The 16,181-nt window shown below is 45.3% G+C and overlaps 1 protein-coding gene across 2 annotated transcripts; it reads right to left on the bottom strand.

Moving 5' to 3' along the window:
* Positions 1–3,760: 3,760 nt before the first annotated feature.
* Positions 3,761–8,868, bottom strand: Pabpn1 (poly(A) binding protein nuclear 1). Of its 2 annotated transcripts, none has more exons than XM_041633788.1 (7): positions 8,515–8,868; positions 8,053–8,167; positions 7,362–7,429; positions 6,576–6,682; positions 5,652–5,739; positions 5,417–5,568; positions 3,761–4,658 (listed from the first exon to the last, which is right to left on the bottom strand). In XM_041633788.1, the coding sequence occupies exons 1-7, from the start codon at positions 8,851–8,853 to the stop codon at positions 4,619–4,621; spliced, it is 909 nt and encodes a 302-aa protein (XP_041489722.1). In that variant the 5' UTR covers positions 8,854–8,868; the 3' UTR covers positions 3,761–4,618. The 2 variants fall into 2 exon arrangements, with proteins under 2 accessions (XP_041489722.1, XP_041489723.1); XM_041633789.1 differs by lacking the exon at positions 8,515–8,868 and adding an exon at positions 8,340–8,414.
* Between the last annotated feature and the right edge of the window lie 7,313 nt (positions 8,869–16,181).

Raw genomic sequence — 16,181 nt, 5'->3', positions numbered from 1 at the left:
AGCCAGGCGGTGGTGGCGCAAGCCTTTAATCCCAGCACTCGGGAGGCAGAGGCAGGCGGATCTCTGTGAGTTCGAGGCCAGCCTGGTCTACAAGAGCTAGTTCCAGGACAGGAACCAAAAAGCTACAGAAAAACCCTGTCTCGAAAATCAAAAAAAAAAAAAAAAAAAAAAAAAAAGACTGTTTTGGGGCCAGCAAGATGATTGAAAGGAAGGTGGCTTGCTGCGCAGGCCTGGCGACTTGAATTCCAGCCCTGCACCCTATATAGAGCTAGCACAGCACAGAGTTGTCCAGAGCCCTCATGTGTATGTACTTGTAAGAATTAAAAATGTTTAGTTCTAAAGTCAGATGTGGTGGTTCACACCTATAACCCAGCAGCTAGAACCAAATACCATAAACAGAGTATGTTACATAAGCAACAAAAATTGATTTCTCAGTTTCGGCTCAGTGGGGGGAAAGTGTTTGTTCCTGAGTGCAGTCACCCGAGTGTGAGCTCAATCCCTAGAGTCTACAAGTGCAGGGAGAGAAGCCAGTCCCGCAGGCTGTCTAACCACCATATGGACGACCTCCCCTGCCCCTACACAATAAATTTAAGACAAATCTTAATAAAAACTTAGGGATTTTTCTGGAAGTTTTTTGGTGGCATACAAAACAGAGAAAAGACAGACATCATTCTTCAATAGGTCCCTTTACAGAACAATAACACCTTCAGTAGAACCCACGTTTGGGAAATGCCCAATAAATACATGTTTGAATAAATGATTACCAATAAGCCTAGAGAGGAAAAAATGTGGAAACCTTGTGAGGGTTTTTTTTTTTTTTTTTTTTTTTTGGTTTTTCAAGACAGGGTTTCTCTGTGGCTTTGGAGCCTGTCCTGGAACTAGCTCCTGTAGACCAGGCTGGCCTCGAACTCACAGAGATCCGCCTGCCTCTGCCTCCCGAGTGCTGGGATTAAAGGCATGCGCCACTGCCAACCGGCTTGCTGTGGAGCTTTAGGAGGGGGGACCTGGTTGGTGGAGGGATGTTACTTTGCCTCCTGAATACTGAGATTAAAGTCATAGAGCCCTATGCCTAGCAGATTTTGTGAATTTAGTCTATAGTGAGGGTCTGTGAGGGATAGAAGACAAGCCAAGACAACCCAAGGCATTTCAAGACAGAACTTCTCCAACCAGGTATCAGAAAAAGGTACACCGAGGCATGGTGGCACGCACCTTTAGCTCCAGTACTTGGGAAGCAGAGGCAGGTGAATCTGTGAGTTCGAGGCCAACCTGGTCTACAGAGTCTTCAAGAGAGCCAGAGCTACATGTTGAGACCCTGTCTCAAAGAGACAAAAAACAAAAACCTCCCAATCTTTAAATACTTTGCTTCCACACAGAACTCCAATAATAGACTTACTCCTATTCTTCGATTAGCCATAACTGATGGACAGAAATAATATACCAAAAACTGTGTTTGTCCAAGAATGTCAACTTTTTCCCCATGCTTCTGCCTTTAAAACCTGGAAGACCAAAGAGGGGCAAAAATCCAGTCACCTGCCAGATGTGGTGATGCACATCTGGAATTCCAGCACTTTGAAGACAGAGGCAAGAGGATTTGTGAGTTCTAGGCCAGCCTGGGCTACATAGATTATCTCAAAAGAAACAGTTCACAAAAACTAATTGGTTCTGTGAGATGCCTTAAAACAGCAATGGGCGGTAGACGTAGGCAGGTCTCTTGAGCTCCAAGCCACTCTGGTCTCTCATGTGTTGGCAGCCCTTCCACAGCTACATAGTGAGTTTGTCCAAAAACAATTTGCAGGGATCTTTCAGAACTAACCACTTAGTGCCCTCTAGTGGGTAGGTAAGAACAGACCAGTACTTATTTGTACAAGTTCAGAGTTTCAAATCCTTATTTTTTTTTTCCTTTGAGACAGTCTTACTATTTAGCTCCTGGAACTCTGTAGACCAGGCTGGCCTTGAACTCCGAGCTATACCTGCCTCTGCCTAAGTGCTGGTACTAAAGACATGTACCACTATGCCTGGTATCACATTCTTGTTTTTGATGACCAAACCAAATAGTGATTAAAAGCCCCAATGATGGAACCCAACAAGGGCTTGATCCTGAGAACTTCAAAACGTCATCCTCTTGAGCCCCATATGTGCTCTGGGGCACATTCCTTCCCTCACTAACAAGAATACCAGGAAACAAGAATAGAAGTAGGGTCACACTTTATAGCCCAGGCTAGCCTAGATGGAAGCATCCTCTTGTTTCAGTATCCTTAAATGCTGGGGTTGGTCCCAGGTACACTACAAAGTTTCCATTTTTCTAATACTCAACTTTAGACTGCTTCCTGTTAATCAGCCTCTGCAGACATCACATATACTGACCAAATACTAAAATACATAGGTTAACGAGTTTTTACAAGAAATAGAGGTATTAGGGGTTCATGAATGTATTTGAGTTCTGAAGAGCATATTGGTCAGAGGCAGGATCAAGACATTAGCAGAACTAGTATTGGTAGAATGGACAGAGACTAAAATACATCTTGGGTTGGAGTAAGAGCTCAGCCAGGTGGTGGTGGTGGGACATGCCTTTAATCCTAGCACTTGGGAGGCAGGTGGATCTGAGTTCAAGGCCAGCCTGGTCTACAGAGCAAGTACTAGGCCAGGCTCCATAGCTACTGAAAAACCAAACAAACAAAAGAGCTCAGTGGTTAAGGGCCCTGACTGCTCTTCAGGAATACACAGGGTTTTGTTTTTTAAGACAGGTTTCTCATTAAAGGTGTGTGCCACCAGGTTGGATTCCCAGAACTCACAATCACTCCTGTCCTGTCCCTGGGATTCTAACACCCTCTTCTGGCCTGATACAGAAGTGAGGCAAAAGCCATAAAACCCTTTCTTGGTAACATGTTTTAATGTAGTACCCAAGATTCCAGCCTGACATTACAATATAAACTGTAGCCCTCTCTGGCCTCTAACTCAGATCTTGACTTCTGAGTGCTGGCTAAAGGTGTAGGAGAAACCAGGCGCAGGGAGAGATCTTTGTGTTCTTGCTTACTTTGCATTTCTTGAATCCATCTTAGAGCACACAAGGTAAGACACAAACTTACAAATAGGTCAAGGAGTCACTTGTAGTCAGGTTTTCTCAGGAACACAACTTTTAAGATCTCTGTAGCTCAGGTGGGCGGTGGTGGCACGTGCCTTTAAACCAGCACTTGGGAGGCAGAGGCATGGAGATCTCTTTGGGTTCAAGGTCAGCCTGGTCTAAGAGCTGGTTCCAGGGCAGGCTCCAAAGCTACAGAGAAACCTTATCTCAAAAAAACAAAAGATAAAAAAAAAAATTAAACACACACACAAAAAGGATTTCTGTAGCTCTGGCTGGCTGGGGAGACCCACCTGGCTCGGCTTCCCAAGTGCTAGGATTAAAGGTGTGTGCCACCTCAGCTGGCTCAGGTATACTAGTCTGTCTGGGTATCATGCATGCCTATAATTCAGGCACTGGAGAAGGTAGGCTCTTGGGTCACCAGAACTTCAAGGACAGACAAGCAGTTCCATCAGCCAGGGCAGCATGACTTTATATCAAAAACCACCAACACTGTTAATTCTTTTACTGATCAGAAGACCCACCACCCTCAACTGAATACACTATAGCTAGTTGCAATCCAATTTCTGCCCTAATTTACAGGTTGCAACCTCTCTAAAACACTAGTACTTTCCCCTCAACAACCATCTGTGACTTGAAAACTAGCATGTAAACAGCATTTACACTCACAAGGACCAAAAATTTTTTCATAAACAACTTTATTTATTCATGACACATTATTTAAAAAAAATCCCATCCCCTGGAAATGAGTTAAAAAAAAATAAACAAAATCCACCTCCCACCTCCCTGTTCCCACTTCCTCCCATTCCCTCCAAATAAAAGGGAAAAAGGTAAAGAAAAAATAAAACAAAACAAAAACACCTGAAAAACAAAAACACCCCCAAACTCCCCAAAACAAAGTAGTGCATTTCCCCAGGGGTAAGGGGAATTTACACTGGAGCCACTGGGAGCGAGATCTTCCGGCTACAGAAACCTGCAAAGAAAGACACTCAAAACAGAAAAAGAAACACAAAAGGAAACAAAATAGATCACCAGGCAAACTGGAGGGGCAGGGAGCCCGAGGAAAGAAGGGCAGGGTGGGCGTAGACCTGGTAGGACAGGAGCAGGCAGGCAGGGACTGCAAAAGGCAGGGAGAAGACGAGGGAAGGAAACAAGCTGAACAGATTGGTGTCCTTCCAGAGCCCTGGGTAAAAAAAAAAAGCCCTACCACCCGTGCCCACCTACCCCTGAGCAGGCCCAAAGAGGGTGAAGGGGAGCAGGGAAACAGGGAGCAGCTTGCACAGTTGAGATGTGTCCATGGCGAATCCCCAGAGGGAATATGTAGCCCCTGCCCCACTCCCTGGGCCTCCCCTACTTCCCAGAGCAGGTCCCTCCTCAGTTAGTTATGGGATTCTCCCCCCTTCCACAGTATATCTTTTTTTTTTAAAATATTTTTTTTTCCATCAAGGTCATCTTCTGTTTTTCTTTTTTTTTTTTTAATTCTTTTTTTTTTCCTTCTTTCCTCTTTTTTCCTCTCTCTCCTCCTAATACACACTTTTTTTAGTAAGGGGAATACCATGATGTCGCTCTAGCCCGGCCCCTGGAAGAAAGAAGGAGAGTTAGGTGTTAACATGGTTCCTAGAGAGCTCAGTGCAAGACCCTCCCCGTGGGCCCGCAACTGCCCCAGTACCAAAGGGAGCTCTTAAAAGTGAGTGTTCGCTCCCAGAAATAACAACTGGCAAACTGGGGCCTCCAGAAACGGGTAGGGAAGTGCATCTAAGACACTGAGGGTCAAGAAAAAGATCCATTGTCTCTCCAGTGCTTCAGAGCTCTTAGACCTTATCGGTGAAAAGGCAGGGTTTATCTTAACAGACAACTTAGTGCAAGGACAGAAGGCAAGCACAGCCACAAGATGGTGCCACTAGGCCCATCAGACAGCTAACCTTGGAACAACCTCAGCCCTCCCACACGGCTGTGGGAGAATCAGCCTGCAGCTGGAAGCTTCCAAGGAAGCAACATTTAAACCCCTCCCTAACTCTTGGAAAAGTAACAATGTCCCAGCAGTGCTTTCCCTACATGAGGCCTTAAACTCTTAGTGTAAACTTTCACAGCCACCAATACCCAAAGAAAGAAAGCCGAGGAAGAAACATCTCAGAACTCTGTCCTCATCAAATTTCTGCTCAAGGAAACAGAACTGAATTGGCCTGCAACTACTTCCTCCCTCTGAATGCGTGGGAGGACCAAGTCCCCAGAAACCAAAAAAAAGAGGACAAGGGAGCGAGGGTCCTCAGATCAGGAGAGGATGAAGCCTAAGGGCTCATGGGAGGCGGGGAAGAGGAGCAGCCCATCTATCCTGACCTGTAGACTCGACCCCGGGGCCTGCTGTTAAAACCACTGTAGAATCGAGATCGGGAGCTGTTGTAATTGGTAGTCCGGGCACGGTATCGGGCACGCGGGAAACCCCGGTCTGTTGTGCTGATGCCTGGTCTGTTGGTTCGTTTGGGAATCACCTGCAAAGGATGTGAGAGAGAAAGACGGAGTAAAGGCAGAGAATCTGCAGAGAGTCCACAGCCAAGGCACTTACTGTGCTTACCTTGATCTGTCTTCCTCTGAACAGGGACTCATCTAAGGCCAGGGAAGTCCTCACTGACTCTTTGTCTGAGAACTCTATATACGCAAACCTGGAAAGAATCATTTGTCATTTTATTGGATTTTACAAATAACTCACAGGTTAAACCTAACTTATAAATAGTTAATTGAAATTTTAAAATAATTATTTAAGTACTGTATTTATAAAAATTTCCAACTACTTTTGGGCACAGTGAACACAGCTTGCAATCCCAGCTACTCAGTAGGCAGAAGCAGTAGAACCTCATTTCAAGTTTAAGACTAGCCTGGGTGAAAAAGTGTAAAAAAAAGGATGAATGGGTGTGATGGCTCAGATAAGAGCACTCGCCAGCATATACCCCGACTCCCTGGGTTCAATTTCCAGCACAAAAATTAAAGTAACAGGCCCAGATTTCCATACAGCCACACCTGGTGCCAGCTAGGCGCTGCGGCCCTTCTTGCTTACAACCCCCGCCCCAAACATGCCTTTATTACCCTGACTCTGAAGATAGTTAACAGAAAACCACTGATCATATATAAACTTGCAGGTAAAACACGCTTCTTATGAAATACTAAATGTTCATTTAAGTCTGGCTTGAAGCAGTGCTTCAAGACTTTAATCCTAGCACTTAGAATGCAGAGGCAGAAGCAGGTGGATCTGAGTTTGAGGTCAGTCTGGTCTATAGAGTTGATAGCCAGGGCTACACAGAATAACCTTTATCTCAAAATTAAAATAAATTAAAAATTAAACTAATGTGAGTTCACACTAGTAGCTCAGCAGCAAGGCACATACTTTTAGCATGTTCGAGGTCCTGGCTTCCACTCCCAGCTTGGAAACTGGTGGTGGTATGAAAAGCAGTCTGTATTTTAAACCGTGGCTAACATGATCTCAACTTACTCCCCTACTCACCCTTTGGGATGGCCACTGAATTTGTCACAGAGTATAGTAACACGGTTGACTGAACCACAGCCATGAAAGTGAGCTTCCAGCTCTTCTGCTGTTGCACCATAGTCCACCTGAGGAAAGGAACACTCATTTTACAAGTACTGGGAAAACTGAACAGGTACCCTGCCTAGACGTCTTTAGTCTGGATCCAAGGCATAGCTAATATTGTTCCCCTTTCCTCCAACTCCAGAATCTTACCATTTCATTACCTCTGTCTCCTCACAACCTTCCCCAAGCCCCAAACTGCAAATCAATTCTAGAGATTCCTTTCAAATTATTATGTAACATCCTATAATAAGAATGTATTTCTGCCAGGTGATAGTGCACGCCTTTCATCCCAGCACTTGAGAGGCAGAGGCAGGCAGATCTTTGAATTTCAGGCCAGCCCACTCTACAGCACAAATTCCAGGCCAGCCAAGGCTATACTGAGAAAACCCAAAATAAGGCCATGTATAGTGGCACACACCTTTAATCCCAGGCAGATCTCTGTGAATTTGAGGCCAGCCTGGACTACAGAGCTAGTGCCAGGTCAGCCAGGGATACATAGGGAACCTCCGCCCCCCCTCCCCCAAAAAACCCAAACAACAATGTACTGTTATAATGCCAATACTCAGTAGGTTGAGACTGGAGAATCACTTTGAAACAATGGCCAGTCTGGGCTATGTAACAAACCCTACCTAAAATAAAAACAAAAGAAAAAAAAAATTGAACGCTCCCCAAACCCTATTCAGACTCTTCCTCAATACATACATTGCCAACATAGATAGAACGAGCATCAGCCTCCATCTTCTCCTCAAGAGACATGATCACTGGGCCAGCTTGGGAAAAAAAAAGTATTTTAAGCAAGCATACTTCTGTTGGATCAATACATATATACCCCCACCACCATGAGGCTAAGACTTGAGGCTGTTCTACTATACCCATTACCTAGAATAGTGCCCAGCATAGTGGGTTTCAATATATATTAGTGAAACTATCCCCTTTAAAAAAAAATCCTAATTTATATTTCCCAAACCGAGTTTCTATTGAACTGCTCTGGCTGAAATGCCTCAGCGTGAACAGAACTGGATGGACTGAGATCTTCCATTTCTACCAGTTATGAGGATCTTCTAAGTCCTAACCGAGGGGTCTCTAACTGAAAGCATTAGACTTGAAGGTCAAACGCAAGCGGGCGATCTCCACAAGAAGGGTACGGACGGACAGATGAAGAACAAAGAGAAACACATATTAAATGAGACAAAGGAAGGCACAAGAGTGTCACCATCAAAACAGCCTGTGTCTAACAAAGGTCAACAGAACACACAATGGACTATGACCACAACACCGGCCCAGAAAAATTGCTCCGACAAGCAGCTTCAAGGTTTCGAGCTTCGAAGGCCACACTGCCGGTCACCCCCCCCCCCCCAATCCGGACTGTATGTGCAGGCGCCGATATACTCACCATTGCCTGGGGGTGGACTCATATTCATCTGCTTCTCTACCTCGTTTTGTAGCTCCTTTAGCTTTTCAGCCTCTTCCTCCATCTCTCTGACTCGAGCTTTGATCGCTTCTAGCTCCTACAATGAGTGAGCAGGGCATGCAGAAGGTTAACCGCAGACGCAGAGGCTGTGCCGTACATTTTGTCTGGGCCGGCCACAGCCACCCATGCTCGGCCATTTCCCTCGCCTCGTGCGAGAGTCGTAGTTAAGGAAAAAAAAATAACAGCACAAAAAAAATAAGCCAAACTACCTTTTCTAGAACCCCCATAGGCATCCACGAGGCCCAATCTGCCCGCTCACGAACGGCCCCGGCCCGCCATCAGCCACGTTATTCCCCGCCCAACCCCACCCCCCGCCTGCCTCCCTCCCGCCCGAGCTCTGGGCCTCGCGTGACCCGGCCCGCTCGCTCGGCCTCCTTCCCTCACCGGGTCCTCAATGGCGCCGTCCCCGGGGTCGGCCTCGACCAGTCCCGGCTCTTCCTCCTCCTCCTGGCTGCCGGGGGCTCCCGAGCCGGGCCCAGGACCCGGAGCTCCGGGGGGGGCACGGGGCCGGGGCGGCTCCTCTTCGGGCTCGGGCTCTGGCAGCAGCTCTCCAGGCTCCAGCTCCTCAGACTCCAGGCCGTTCCCGTAGTCCCCTGCGCCCCCCGGGTCCCCCTCCCCGGCCTCCCCACCGGCCCCGGGCACAAGATGGCGCCGCCGCCCCGGCCCGGAGCCCCGACCGCCCGCAGCCCCCGCTGCTGCTGCCGCCGCCGCTGCCGCCGCCATCGCCGCTCAGACTGGGGCCCGCTGCTCGGCGATTGGAGAACTGTGCCGGCCACGCCGAGGATTCATTAGTCAGTCCGCCTGCCCGTCACCCCGAGCTCGAATACGATTGGGGAATTCTCCTTGACAATCAAATAAGACCCCACCTCTAAGGCGGGTCGCTGCGCCAAATTCTGGGATCCCGGTAGGTGAAATACGCTTGTCAATCAACATACCCCACCTCCTGTCGAGTCCTTAGGTAACAATACGCCCACACTGTGACGACTTTCCGCTCCTCCTCCGCCCATGGGCGGGCCGGCAACATGGAGGCTGCTCCACGATTGGCCCCAGACTAGCGAGCGAAAATGACCAATCTTCCAAAGGCCTCACTGAAAAGGACCATTCTCAGATACCGATTGGCTTGTGAGATTCGACGGGATGACACCCGTTGTGCGACAGGTGAACCTTGCTCCCGAAAGGGTTGTGAGGTTTAAAGCTACTGAATTCCTGAGCCGGGCAGAGTGGCGCACACTTTTAATCCCAGGACTCGGAAAGCAGAGGAGGCGAATCTGTTAGTTCAAGGCCAGCCTGGTTTACACAGAGAGTTCCAGGACAGTCAGCCCTGCATAGAGACCCAGTCTCAAAAAAAAAAAAAAAAAAAAAAATCAAACCAAAAACCTAGAGGGTAGGCCTGGGGTCTTAAGTGTTTAGGGATGAGGAGCTGCCTTGACACAAACTACAAACCTCACTAATCCTCGCCCAGATCTAGACTGGGAGTTCTGTGTCGTTGTTCTGCATAGATCTTCTGTCTAGATCCTCAACCTTAGTGTCTAGGCAGTCACAGCACCCTCTTTTTCCTGGGCAGCTGAAAGTCATTCCTTAAGGTGGCTGTAGCCACAGCAGAACTCAGCTAGTTTGCAAGGTCTCCCTCCACCCTTGTTCCATGATTGTACCTGAGATTCAGATTTTGCCTCTCCAGTTGTGCGGTTTCTCCTAAACCAGGCCACCTCAGTGGTGAATGCCTTCCAACTTTCCCCTCCTGCCTTGAGACAAGTGGGCTTAGCCACTGTGCACTTAACGATTTTATGCTGTTTCCTAACTAGGTGATGAGCGCCCGCAGACAAGGGGCCACGTGCTGTTTATAAGTGGTGATGCTCTTAGCAGAGTACACATGCTATGAGATTATTGGCTGACTGCAACTTTGAGGGGCCACCTTTCACCCCGCATGCGAGCTGGCCCTGGACAAGGCAGGATTCCCAAACTCTAGGAGAAATCCCACACGTTTATAGGAGTTATGAGCAGTAGCGCTACAATCTGCAAAGGACTTTTTTTGTAGAAGAGACCAAACTACAAGTTTGAGAGGCGAACTTATACAAACACCGCCAAAAATGTTACCATGGTTGGGGGGGGGCGGGGACGGGGAGTGAGCAAAGAAACCCTTAAGCAAACCAGAGTCAGACAGAAGCACCACGCATTACACCCCACTGCCGTCCCCACTTCTTGCGGTTACTTACCTCAGGAGATTGGGAGCTGGAAGAAGAGTCAGATTTTTGCTGTGGATTCATCAGGGTTAAATCACCAAAAAATGGGCACTTCTGAAAAAAGTTCTCCAATACTGATTCTAACCAATTCAAAATTCGCAGCGTTTGCTGGCACCCAATTTAACAAGGCAATACCTTTCTGTTGTGATGGCGTGGTTCTGAGACACGGTCTCACTACTTCACTCTGGCTGGTCTGAAGCTCAATATATACACCAGGCTGGCCTTAATCTCACAGAGATCAGCCTGCCTCTACCTCACAAGCACTGGGATTAAAGGTGTGTGCCACCACGCCCTTCATTAAATAACTTTTAATTCTACTTTCCGGCAAACCCATGATTGTATTAACTGCCACTGTTCCTTATATTGGATTCTCACCTGAGTAGGAAAGAGCTTCTCAAACCATATTCCCCTAAATCCTTTGGAGTTTATTTTGTTTTTCTGAGACAGGATTTCTCTGTGTAGCTTTGGCTGTCTTTGGACAGGCTGGCCTCAAATGGAGATCCACCTGCCTCTGCCTCATTAAGTGCTAGGATTAAAGGTGTGTGCCAGCACTGCCCAGCTTTTTTTTTTTTTAATTATGTAACTCAGTCTGGCCTCAAACTTGAGATCCTCCTCCCTCAGCCTCCTGAGGTTATGATTTTCTCAACATTGTGATACACATCTGTAATCTTAGCACTTGAGAAATTGAAGCAGGAGGACACCGTAAGTTTCAGGCCAGTCTGAACTACAAAAAGAGTATCAGAGTGAATTATAGTGGTATATTATTTGTATTTTGCCTGAAGACCAGAGGCAAAGCTAAAGCTAGGAGAGAAGTCTTAACCTCAATCAAGGCACTGTAAACCAAGCACTAAGCCTTGTGCTGGGATTAAAGGCACGACTCCCTAGGACTGGGATTAAAGGTGTGAGACACCACCACCTGGATTTGTTTCTGCATTGATCTTGTGTAGCCCAGAGTAGCCTTGAACTCACAGAGATCCATCTGCCTCTGTCTCCCAATCCTGGGATTAAAGGTGTGTGTCACCATTACCTGACCGGCTTTAGCTTTGCCTCTGGTCTTCAGGCCAGGTTTATTTATTAAAATACTAGTAATAAACCACTACAGGGAGTAGCTAGAGCTACACTGCAATAGCCTGTCGCAGAAACAAAACAACACAAGAGTGCTTGGTCCTCTTATAGAGGACCTGAGTTTGGTCCCCAATACCCCATGCTCATAACCACCTGTAGCTTCAGCTCTCTTGGTGTCAACATCTTCTGGCCTCCACAGGCACCAACACACATGCATATACTCGCTCCCACACACACATGCATTAAAAGTTTTTAAGTCTTTAAAAACAAAATACCTACAGAGGCAGGTGTGGAGACATACTCCTGAATTCTTAGCACTTGGGAGCAGAGCCGAAGAATTAGTTTAAGGCTAGCCTCAACTATATAGGAAAGTTGAGGCTAGCTTGTGCTACATGAGACCCTGTCTCCAAAAAAAGAAAGAAAAAAAAAAGAAAAATCCTTTTAAAAACTCCCTACACTGTCTGCTTTAATACATAAATTATATTAAGTATGACACTGAAAATGATAAATTCCAGAGACAAAAATGTAAGCAAACTATAATATCCAACAAAAGATTATTTTGTACCCGAGAGGTTATACATATCATGCAAATATATGTATTTTGTACCTTTTGTGAGGTTCAAAATATTCTTAAAGTTGCAAAAATAATACCAAGCCAAAGCAGCAGAATGTAAGATTATATATCAAGTACATGTGCAGCTGTATCTGATTTCCTTTCTTTTCTTTCTTTCTTTGTTTTTTCCTTGTTTATTTTGTTAAAGACAGGATTTTTTTCCTTTTCTTTGGTTTTTTGAGGTAGGGTTTCTTTTGGGAGCCTATATTGGAACTCACTCTGTAGAGCAGGTTGGCCTAGAACTGAGATTCACCTGCCTCTGCCACCTGAATGCTGGAAATAAAGGCGTGTGTCACCACTGCCCAGCAAGACAGGATTTCTCTGTGCCACCCTGGTTATCCTGGAATAAATTTAGAGATCCACCTGCCTCTGCCTCCCAAGTGCTGGGATTAAAGGTGTGCACCACCACCGCCCAGCTGCTATTATATTTTTAATGAGGTGTCTAGAATAGTGTAAAACTCTAATTGTGGCTTGCATTTTTCTTCACTGGACAGTGCTGACATAAGACTTGGAACCTTATGGTATTCTTTTAAAAACTTACTATTTTTATGTGAATGTATATATATGTGCCTGTGTGGATTTACGTTTAACACTTGTATGAAGGGGGAGTCCCCAGAAGCCAAAAGAGGGTGTCAGATTCCCTGGACCTGGACGTATAGATAGTTGCGAGCTGCTCTGTAGATGCTGAGACGTGAACCCAGGTCCTTCTGTATATATGTTGCTTTTGTTGGTTGATAAATGAAGTTCTTTCAGCCAGTGGCTTAGCAGAGCAAAGCCAGGTGGGAAATCTGAACAGAGATATATAGAATTAGACGGAGTCAGAGAGGCACCATGTAGCTGCCGAAGGAGAAAGACACCTACCGGTAGGCTACAACTTTATAATACACAGCTTTATGATAGGAAATGGGTTAAGATGTAAGAGCTAACTAGAAATATGCCTGAGACATTGGCCAAACAGTATTGTAATTAATATAGTTTCTATGTGATTATTCGGGGCTGGGTGGACAGGAAATGAATAAGCAGTGTTTGTTAGATAAGCTAGATATAAAACTTTAGACTCACAAAGATAGAATAGATGACAGTATTTTCCTTAATTTGCCAAATGTAAAAGGACTAAATATTGTAACTATAATTCTTGCTGGATAACTGTTTTGCTATATGTAACTTTACTATGTTAAAGTAAAAACCTTTTTTATTTAGACAGAAAAGGGGAGATGATGTGGGATGTCCTTCTATACATGTGTTGCTTTTATCGGTTGATAAATAAAGGTGTTTTGGTCAATGGCTTAGTAGAGCAAAATCAGGCAGGAAATCTGAACAGAGATAGAGAGAACAGGTAGAGTCAGAGGACGCTATGTAGCAGCTCAAGAAGCAAGAGGTAACAAACCACGAGCCTTGTTGTAAAATATAAATTAGTAGAAATGGGTTAATTTAAGATGTAAGAGTTAGTTAAGGGGCTGGAGAGATGGTTCAGAGGTTAAGAGCACTGGCTGCTCTTCCAAAGGTCCTGAGTTCAATTCCCAGCAACCACATGGTGGCTCACAACCATTTATAATGGGATCTTGTGCCCTCCTCTGGCAGAACACTGTATACTTAATATATAAATAAAATCTTAAAGAAAGGGCAACATAAAAAAAAGAGTTAATAAGAAACCTGAACCAATAGACCAAACTGCGTTGTAATTAATATAGCTTCTGTGTGATTATTTGGGTCTGGGCAGTCGGGGGACAAACGAGCAGCTTCTGTTTACAAGCAGTAAGCACTCTTAACTGCTGAGCTATCTGTCCAGCCCCTCATCCCTATCTTACAGAGATCCTGGTATCTTCTAATATTGCCTGACCTTGCTTGTGTCAACATCTTGGCTCAGACCTCACAAGAAAGTAGAATGGACATTTAAATGAGAAAGGGCTGCTGCCAGGGCTGCTTAATTTCAGTTTTGATTGGATAACTTTAAAACATTTTATTTATGTATTTGTCTGTGTGCTCTGGTGCCCACAAATACCAGAAGGTGACTAATCTCCTGGAGCTGGAGTGACAGGTAGTTATGAACTACCCGACACAATACTGGGATCTGAACTCATTCTTCACAATCGAGCAGCAAGTGCCCTTAACCAATCAATCATCTCACTAGCTCCACCGATTGGCTCTTTTTTCTTTTTACATATATTTATTTGAGGTGGGGAACACACAGGTCCTGGCACTTGTGTGGAGGTAAGAGAAGAGCTTTCAGGACTTGGTGGTCTTGCTGCCATGTGGGACTGAACTCAGGCTGTCAGGCATGGTGGCAAGCACTGTTAGCTACTGAGCATCTCACTAACCCACTGAGTGACTAATCTTTTCATAAAGGGTTTGCCTATGTAGCCCTGGCTGGCTTAGAACTCATATGTAAACAGACTGGCCCCTGACTGTTGGTGATCCTCCTGCCCCTGGAATAGTGAGATTGCAAATATATATGCCCTCCACTGGGCTTGACTGGTTAGCTATTTCAGAATGTGCTTTAAGGTGGTGTGTCAGATGTTTATGTTCATTACCCTCCCAAATCAGAACATACTGAGAGCAGAAAGAACAAAATCTACCCACTAGACAAAAGCACAAATGGTATTTGATGTACTCTTGTTGAAGTCTTTGTTTAAATAGGAAACACACACACACACACACACAGTATGACCCTTCACACTTAACACACGATCTTCATGAGTTTTACAAGAAAATACAGAAACTTTTTAACATGCTAATGAATATTTTCAATTACCCCATTCATGGTTTACTGTTGCCTTGGACATGAGGGTCCCCTTGGCCATCTGATTTAAAATTAGAATACATACATATTTCCAACCTTGCTTTTCTTAAAGTATTTTTAGACATGGTCTCACACTAGGCCAGGCTGGTCTTGAACTTCCGGAGATCTGCCTGCCAGTGCCTCTCTAGTACCAGGATGAAGGTGTGTGCCACATCTTTCTTCATAGTAGTTACTATCTTCTAACACGTTATGAAATCTTTGTTTCCCTTCCTAGAGCATAAGCAAATTGTGAGCCGAGGTGTCTTTCTATTCTTTTTGCCTGTATGCCTAGCGCTGTACTAAACACACACCAAATATTTGAACATTTTCTCTAAGAGTGAACAATGAGTAGAAAACAATCATATAGTTCATTATATTATGTTTTCTGCTCAAAATTTCTGTTGTTTCTATGTGTGTGTTGAACACTGGCACTAAACTACCTGATCCTCCTGCCTTTACCTCCCAAACGCTGGGACTATAACTGGCATCTAGCTTCTGGTTGTGTTTATATTACTTATATAGCTCCCCATAACCACATCCAGACATGCTGGTATAAGCCTAGAATCCAGAAACTGTGAGTCTGTGATTAGTCTGAACTACAAGCAAGATCCTGTTTCAAAAGAGAAAAGAAGCCAGGCAGTGATGGCTTTAATCCCAGCGCTTGGGAGGCCGAGGCAGGTGGATCTCTTTCAATTCAAGGCCAGCCTGGTCCACAAAGCGAGTTCTAAGACAGTCAGAGCAGTTACAGAGAAATCCTGTTCTCAAATAAATAAATAAAAAGCAAACAAACTATTTATAAAGAGTATCTATAATGTACCCATTTGTCAGAAACTGTAGGGTTTTGGTTTTACTATTTCCCTGACAATGAGTCTTCTCTTGCAGCCTGGGCTGGCTTGGAGCTGTGCAGTACCAGCTAAGCCTACACTTGAGGTCTTTGCACTAGAATCACAGCATGGCCAGAACCACCCCAACCCAGCCTCCCTACGCTCACAGTGCTCAGAAATCATAACTAAGTGCTGTCCAACTTTGTTAAAAGTGCCATCTGGATGAGTGGCATTTACAGAGAACTTATATAAACAGCTGTGTCTCTTTGGACATCTACAGTTCAGCAACCAGATCATCATAAAGTAACATTTGGACTAAATTCTAGTGAGGATGATACAGCAAACCTAAGACCGTCTGGATCCCTACTTGGAATTTCTAAAAGGACAGGGCTAGGAAATATTCCACTTGCCAGCAGCTGTGCCACTAAGCATCTTTTGAGAAAACTGTGCCTTCCGAGGAACTGGAAAGCTTTGACTCTGTTTTCCAGTTTTCTGGCTGCCCAGAAACTCACAGCAGAGGTCACAGCCTA

This window comes from Microtus oregoni, unplaced genomic scaffold (genome assembly GCF_018167655.1).
Source record: "Microtus oregoni isolate MIOR12 unplaced genomic scaffold, Mior012 000045F_ref0000178, whole genome shotgun sequence".
Taxonomy (NCBI): domain Eukaryota; kingdom Metazoa; phylum Chordata; class Mammalia; order Rodentia; family Cricetidae; genus Microtus; species Microtus oregoni.
This window is presented reverse-complemented; position numbering and strand designations above follow the sequence as displayed.